Source organism: Octodon degus, unplaced genomic scaffold (genome assembly GCF_000260255.1).
Source record: "Octodon degus isolate 3935 unplaced genomic scaffold, OctDeg1.0 scaffold00027, whole genome shotgun sequence".
NCBI lineage: Eukaryota > Metazoa > Chordata > Mammalia > Rodentia > Octodontidae > Octodon > Octodon degus.
The window spans coordinates 17,042,665-17,050,160 of record NW_004524603.1 but is presented as its reverse complement, the minus strand read 5'-3'; the positions used below and the strand labels follow the sequence as shown (position 1 = coordinate 17,050,160).

Below are 7,496 nucleotides of genomic sequence, written 5' to 3'. Positions count from 1 at the left end.
AAAAGAAAAGAAAAGAAACAAGCTGTTGCTAGGCAGCAACAGCAGGGAGACAGTCATCCACAGTAACCATGGAAACCAAATGGAATGATGCTCTCAATGGAAGAAAATATCTCCAACATCAAGTTCTACACCCAATGAGCATGATTTTCAAAAGCAAGGGAAGAGAAAAGTTAGACCCAGATGAACAGAGACTGAGAGTACCAGTTCTCTGATGGAGGGGAGACTGGAAGGAACTCTTCATTGACAAGGAAAATGGTCCCAGGGGGAAGGCCAGACATTGAGAGAGGAATTGAGTCAATAAACCGGTAAATATGTGGTTAAATTTAAATAAGTTTCATTTTAGAAAATAACCACAATGATGATTGAGTTTAGAAGTACTTATAAGGGGCCGGGGAGATGGCGCAGTAGAATAAACGCTTGCCTGGCAAGTGTAAGGGCCTGAGTTCAATCCCTGGTTCTGCCAAAAATATAAAATAAAAACAAAAATAATAAAAATACATATAAAAACAGATGTTTTAAAATGGTTTGACTTGCGGACTAAGTGCCTGCTTAGGCAAGCACAAGCACAGGGACCAGAGTTCAATCCCGAGTACCAATGCCGCCCCCACGTGGACTGAGTCAGGGACAGAGTCCGGGCATGGTGGCACACACCTGTAATCCCAGCAGTGGGGAGGCTGAAAACAGGAGGATCACTACAAATCTGAACTGCGTAGTGAGACCCTGTACAAAATACATAAATTTAAAAAATAAAAAACTAAATGGTTTGACCTTTTTTGTTGTTGTTTATGAGCAATATGCCTTGAATAGAAACCATTCTTCAAAGTTTGAATTTCAGTGTCCTCCTGGAGTCACATTATCCAATGCTTTTGAGATGCTAGGCGGTGCCAGGGAGCCATGCAATTATTGGGAGAAAGAGCCAGCGCACCACAGGGCAGTGTGTCGCTAAGCTACGAAGTTCTGTAGGTTAAATTGTGCAAGTACATTTCAGGTTACAATATTTTCAACCTACAATGGGCTTAGTAGGATGTGACCCACGTGAAAGTAGAGGGACAGCACGCTGAGAATGATATAAAAACTAGGAGTGAATAAGCAACTAAAGTTCTGAAATATTTACATTATCTGTGAAAATGGTAAAAATATCAACTAATATTAGACTTTTACATGTCAAGAACGCATGCAGCCGGGCCTGGATGGCACATGGTTGTAGTCTCAGTACTCAGGTGGCTGAGGCAGGAAGATCCCAAGTTCGAAGCTAGCCTGGACTATATAATGAGACTCCCTCTTACAAAAGCAAAACGCATGTTATGTTGACTAAAAATGCAATAAGAAACATAAAAACTCAGCCAAAAGTAACAAGTAAAAGAGAACACAGGTCAGATAAGAATTCTAGAGAAAATTTGGTAAGAGGATAGACTTACACCTATCTGTATAAGTAAAACAGTCAATGCAACCCATTCAAATTAAAGACAAAAATGATCCAACTGTGCTTCTCAAAAATCTACTGCTATATCTTTATAAGATACACATCTGAAACATAACATGATTTAGAAAATTAAAAGGAAAATGATGATAATCTAACACAAAAAAAGCCAAGAAAGGAGACAGAGATATGGTGTAACAAATTCAACTTCGTAACAAAAAAAGAGTGCCAGAGGTCAGCAGGGCTTTTTTTTTTTTTTTTTTTGAGACACGGTATCACCATGCACCTCAGACAACTAGCAACTCCAGCTCATTGGACAGAGGCCAAGGCCTAGCGGGCACAGTCACCTTTGGGCCACAGCTCTCCACTGAATGGATCAACTGGAAATGAAAGTCCCACATTCAAGGGCAGAGATGGACGGATGGGAGAGGGGCCCACCAGCATCACAGGAGAGAAACACTTTCGACATGAAAGACTCTGCCACTGTAAGCCACAGAAGGCTGGATTTCACTCTTTCACACAGAAAACACACTGCCTTTATCTTTTCTTTTTTAAATGAAATTTTCTCAGAGACACAGAGGAAAACTGGGGTTACTGAGGGTCCTGTGATGCCACCTTCTTGGCTGTCCCATTGCAGCCACCACCATGGGGCCTGGACACAGACATAACTGCCTTAGACTTGTCTTCTGGTTCCTCAGCACTGGGGACCCAGGGCCTTTGCACTCAGCTTCATCTCTACCCCACCCCCCTTTATCTTTGGAGACCAGATCTCATCAAGTTTCTAACTTCCCCAGGGTGGACTTGAATCTGTGATCTCCCTGCCTCAGCCTCCCAGAGGGCTGGCTTTCACAGGCATCTGAGACTGCACCCAGCAACTTCTTTAATGTGTAACCAAATACCTATCTCAAGCATTTAAAAAAATCTTGAGAAAGTCCCTGCAGAATATCAAGCTTTGAGAGATACGACTTCCTGGTACATCCTCCAAAGTAAACCAGATGCCGGCAGTCTGAGAGGGTGACAGGGTGAGCCGACCAATGGGCTCCCTGTTCTCTCAACTGCAGAGCTGCTGCACACAGCTAATAGTGGGGACGCTTCTAAGACTGGCTTTGTAGCCCTTTCTTTTGGACTAAGAATAGTGTCTCAGCTAATCTCAGACTCTAAGTCAAATGACAATGGTAAGAATGGCAATGGTAAGAAGAAAGGGATGGGGTCAGGACAACACCCTTCCCACACACACACAAAGAAGTGTTCCCCCCTCTAGGACAGGGCAGGCTGTCAGCCCTGCTGTAGCCCCAGGTAAGGCACTGAGAATTGTGGGACATCTCCCTGGCCACATCCAACACTAAAATGCCTCCATTCCTGTATGGCTTGCATTTAAGTGTTGGAAATGAATTAACTTTGCTTGTGAAATAATTACTTGTGTGGCCCAGCTTTTTTCTACTCTTGTTCTGCTTCATATTTTGAATCTGAAAACATTTCTGTCAGGCCTCAAATGTCCCAGCGACCTTGGAAAGTCTTATCGGTAGCTAGGTGGCATCAGAGGTAACAGGGGTGGATACATTGGTCTGACCTGTGAAATTCACCGTGGGGTTTGCATGCTGAGAATGGTGCTCGCTCTGTTAAAGTAATGTCCTCCATACTCTCAATGTTTTTCATGGAAAGCAAAGCTCCAGCTCATGAGGAAAATTCTTCTATGGACTCAGTATTGCCAGAGGACAAAATTACAACCATTTAGGCCTTGATTGGGTTTATGTGTGACTCTGGAACTAGAACAAGCATCTCTTTCCCCGAAACAGAGTAAGTGTCCAATGGGCTAGGCAGAAGCAGAAGAGTTGGCTTTATTTTATTTTGTTCTGTTTTATTCTATTTACTTACTTATTTGTTGTTTCTGGGACAGGACCTCGCTATGTAGTTCAGGCTGACTTTGAACTCACTATGTAGTTCAGGATGGCCTCGAACTCACAACGATCCTCCTGCCTCAGCCTCCTAAATTCTGGGATTTCAGGCAAGAGTCACCATGTTGGCAAGAGTTGGTTTTAGAGAAGCGATGAGAAACAGCATAGATGGGTCATACCAAAATTCATTTCCTTGCAAGGCATGGATGGGGAATGGAACTATTAGAAAACAACCAATGAAATAATATCAGAGCTAATCGTTTCTGATAAAGATTAAAGCAGAGGAAATATTATTACCCTGTGGATTAAATCCGGCTGGTTTGGGAAACTGGGCCAATGTCTCTCTCTGTTTCACCATACTCTGAAGGCAGATAAACCCTTTTATTTCCATTTGGTGATATCATTTTGATTTTTAGTCTGGTCTCTTGGGCCTTTGGGCCAGAACCTGGTCCAAAATAATGGCCTCCTCTAATTATTTCATTTAATAGGATCAAGAGCTGTGGAGGCGTGTGTGGTAAACTCAGTTATGTGGGAGGCCTAAGCAGGAAGATTGCAAGTTTGAGACCAGCCTGGATAAGTTAGCAAGGCCTTGTTCTCTTTTTCCAGAGGGGAAAAAATATTTTAAAGCACTGGAGATGTACCTCAGTGCTTCCTGAGTTCAGTGCCCACTACATACACACACACACACACACACACACACACACACACACACACACACACAGAGCAGTGATGCTGCTGTTTTCATCTTCTGAGCACAAGAACCCCCTGCATGGCCGTGCTACCCTCTTCATCCTGGCTAGCAGAAAGCTCAGGAACTAGGACGCCTCATGCTATGCCCTCTATGCAAACCCACTTCGATCTCCCACCCACTGTTTCATCTCTTCTCATTAATTTTTAATTTAAATTCATTATACCTACTTCAATTATAATAGCTGAGCCTCCTCAAACCCTTTGTGGCACAAGGCTGGACGTACACCTATCAATACATAGACAGCACTCTTGGCCCCCCATGTGTCTGGTGTCGCGTGCTCACAGCCATGGTGGTTAGCCTCCGCAGAGTACCAAGCACCTGTGCTTAGTACTGTGCATAGAGTGTCCACTTGGTCATCAAGGCTGTTATCCCAGCACCTTTCAGGTAAAGGAAGTGAGGCTTGCAGCACTAAGTAACATGTCCAGGGCTACCCAGCCAAGAAAAGGCGGGGCTGGAAGTCAAACCTAGACAGGCCCCAAGGTCACCCTAGACTCCCTGGCCCCTTCCTAGGGGCCTTTTCATAGATCCCCCTAGAATTGCTCTCTAAATGTCCGCTGACACCATTCCCTTCTTCCCTATCCTCAAGCCAGCCCGCTGTTCCCAGCCCCTGGAGATGTCCAGCAGGGCTTTTACAGTAGCTTCTTCAATGATCTCCTGCCCACACGCCTGTTTCCCTTGTTCCTGAAACACAGATGTGCCCCTCTCTGCCCAAGTGCTGCACACACACCACCTCAAACATAAGATAAGTGCTGTTGCCCTTCTCTGGCACTTGGGAACTCTCGCTTTCAGGAAGAAAATCACCCGCTCCTTCCAGCCCCAAAACACATGTTCCTGCCTCAGAGGCCCATGTGCACTGCTTCCTTCTGTGCCTGGTGAGCTACACATGTTTCATGTTTTCGGTCTGATAAATACCATCTCCATTGTGAAATGCTCTGAGGTCCCTCGTCCCCAGACCCTTCTGCGATTTTCCCAATCTTTGCAGAGAGATCGCCTCAACACTCTGGTTTCACTGCACTGTCCTTATTTAATGTCCAACTCATCCTTGCTGGACTCTTAGATCTTGGCAGCCAGGGACCATATGTGACACTCATCCCGGAGTCTCTGCTCTGAGGGCTTGGAGTGCAGTGGCTCCTTGGGCATTGGTGAATGTCTGAGTAGTGGCGGGCTTGCACTAGACTTTTGTGCATGGCCTGGAACCCCATCCTAAAGTACCTCTGCTGCACCCCCAAGTCCTGAAATGGTGAGTCAGCCCCACTTTGTGCCTCTGGGAAGACCAGAAGAAAATGCCTCTGCCCACTGCCATACTACCATAGGAGCTCCCTACTCTGGCCTTATCTGTGGCTGGCTCGTTCTTCCAGAGCTACGAAGGCTGGACCCTGCCGCTCACTCTCTTCTCAGACCTGTATTAGTCGGACTTCCTGTGACTGGGACATAATGTCCAAGGCGCACAACTGAAAGACAGGTCAGACTCACAGTTTCAGGGAATTTAGTCCATGGTTGGTTGATGCCAAAGCAAAAACATCATGACAGCAGGGCATGACAGAGCTTAGATGCTTAGTTCACGGCACCCCAGAAGCAGAGCAGGGGAACCATGGCAGAGAAGAGGGGACCAGGGTCCAGACACAGTACTCAAGGCTGTGCCTCTTACTCCCACACAGGTGTGCTTTACCGCTCTCCTGGACAGCTCCAAAGCAACTAAGTTGAGACATCCCGTCTGCACATACACACTTCAGTGCCCAGCCTGAAGTCACATCCACTAAGTTCCCTTCTTCCACCTCTCAGCAAAGTTCATCATTCTCTCTTCTATATTCCCATAACTATGGGAGATACCTGGACACCGATATTCCAGTCTTGCCAAATACAGCAAAATTCTTTTCACCCTACTTGGTCCCCTGGGTGCACTACGGTGTCCTGAAGGGCAGAGACCATGCCTCAGGCCTCTGCGAGCCTCACAGGCCGAGGCTGATGTCTTCTGGACCCAAGGAACCTTCAACACCCTGCTGCGCTCTCCTTACTACTATTGTACTTCCTGTACCTTCAGATACCTGCAGCCAGTGCCAATCCAAAACACTGAATGGAAAATTCCAGAAATGGCCCAAAAGTTTTAAATAACACTTATTAGAGCATTTGCTTATAATTGCTCCGTTTTGCTATTAGTTATGCTGTGAACCCCTCCCTGTCACTAATTTGTAAATTGAAGCTTTATGATAGGAATGCATTTCCATGGGGGGAAAACCTAGTATTTCTAGGATTCGGTACTATCCAGGCTTGGAAGATGCCCCATGGGGACACCACTGGAAATGGAGACCAGAAGCAGAGCTCTAGTGCAATTGTCACTCAGCTCGAAATCTTCCTGAAGCCTCCCCTTTGCCTCTGGGTGGCTTCATACACCCAGCACTGGAGGCGGCCTCCCGCCCCCAGCCGGCTCTGCACTCTCCTCCCCGCTCGGGCTCCTGGGCTCACCTCTGCTTCTCTGTGCTGGGCTCGCAGTGCACCGCGGAGCCCAGCGGCCCTCTGGGCTTCTGTGCTCTCACCCTTCCGACTCAGGACGCCCTCTTCTCTCCACCTGTCAAAGCCCTATCCATCCACCCGGCTCAACTCTAATGCTGTTTTCTATCCGAAGCATCCTACAGCAGAGGTGGCCTCCTGCGGCAAGCCCAGGGCACCTTGTCCCAGAGTCAATCCCCAAACGCTGCTTTGGGAGCCGGCTAGAGCAGTTAGAGCGCAGGATTCGGTGGACTGTCCAAGCGCGGCGCGCAAGCAGGTGCTCCGTGGCTGCTGGACTGGGCGCAGCGACAGCCAGACTCCCCTGCACGTGAAAGAGGCGGCAGACGCGTCCTCAAGGACTCGCTCTGCTCTTTTCCCAGTGGGGACAAGTTCTGCCCAGGAGGAAGGGCGGGCTCCCCCTTTCCTCCGACAGCCAGCTTGGTTTGCTTGCTCTCCCTCCCAGCCAGGTGCCAGCTGCTGACAGGGGAGCTCTCCTTGGCTCCGCCCCTCAGCTCCCCCAAACTCGGAGCAGAAGCTCTGCAGCTCTGGGAGCAGGGTGTCATCTCACCGCCGCAAGAGCATACGCAGGACACCTGGCGCCCCGCACACCTGCCCGCCGGCCGCAGTGCCCCCAGCGGCATGGACTCCCTGAGCCTCACCTCCGCCCCGCGGGCCGCGCTGCTGCTCAGCCTGGCCCTCGCCGCCTGCGCCCCGGGCCCCACAGGTAGAGCCGAGCTTTATCCCGGTCTGGGCGCGAGGAGAGGGCGGGGAGGACCAGGCCGGGCTGCCGCCCAGGTTGGTCCGGCACGGAGCAGAAGCGAGGAGGAAACGGAACCTCCTGGGAAGGCTCAGGCAGGGAATGGGGTGGGAACGGGGTGCGGGAGGGGGGTGTGCCAGGGGATCCAGAGACAGAGAGGGAGAGAGGGAGGGAGGGAGAAGGGAG

General features: G+C 48.8%; 2 protein-coding genes across 3 annotated transcripts in view; one reads left to right on the top strand and one right to left on the bottom strand.

The window, feature by feature from the left end:
- Atp6v0a4 (ATPase H+ transporting V0 subunit a4) overlaps positions 1–7,496 on the bottom strand; it is a 113,613-nt gene that overhangs the window by 99,042 nt on the left and 7,075 nt on the right. The window contains exon 1 of one of the 2 annotated variants that reach the window (XM_023712864.1): positions 6,530–6,882. The exons of the other annotated variant lie outside the window; for it this stretch is intronic. The gene's annotated coding sequence lies outside the window, so the exon portion shown is untranslated. Of the gene's footprint in view, positions 1–6,529; positions 6,883–7,496 lie in introns of those variants that run through there. 2 annotated transcript variants of the gene reach the window in all.
- Tmem213 (transmembrane protein 213) overlaps positions 7,087–7,496 on the top strand; it is a 12,151-nt gene continuing 11,741 nt past the window's right edge. The window contains exon 1 of the mRNA XM_004629142.2: positions 7,087–7,277. Within this exon, the coding sequence (XP_004629199.1) occupies positions 7,193–7,277 (85 nt within the window). The 5' untranslated portion in view covers positions 7,087–7,192. The remainder of the gene's footprint in view (positions 7,278–7,496) is intronic.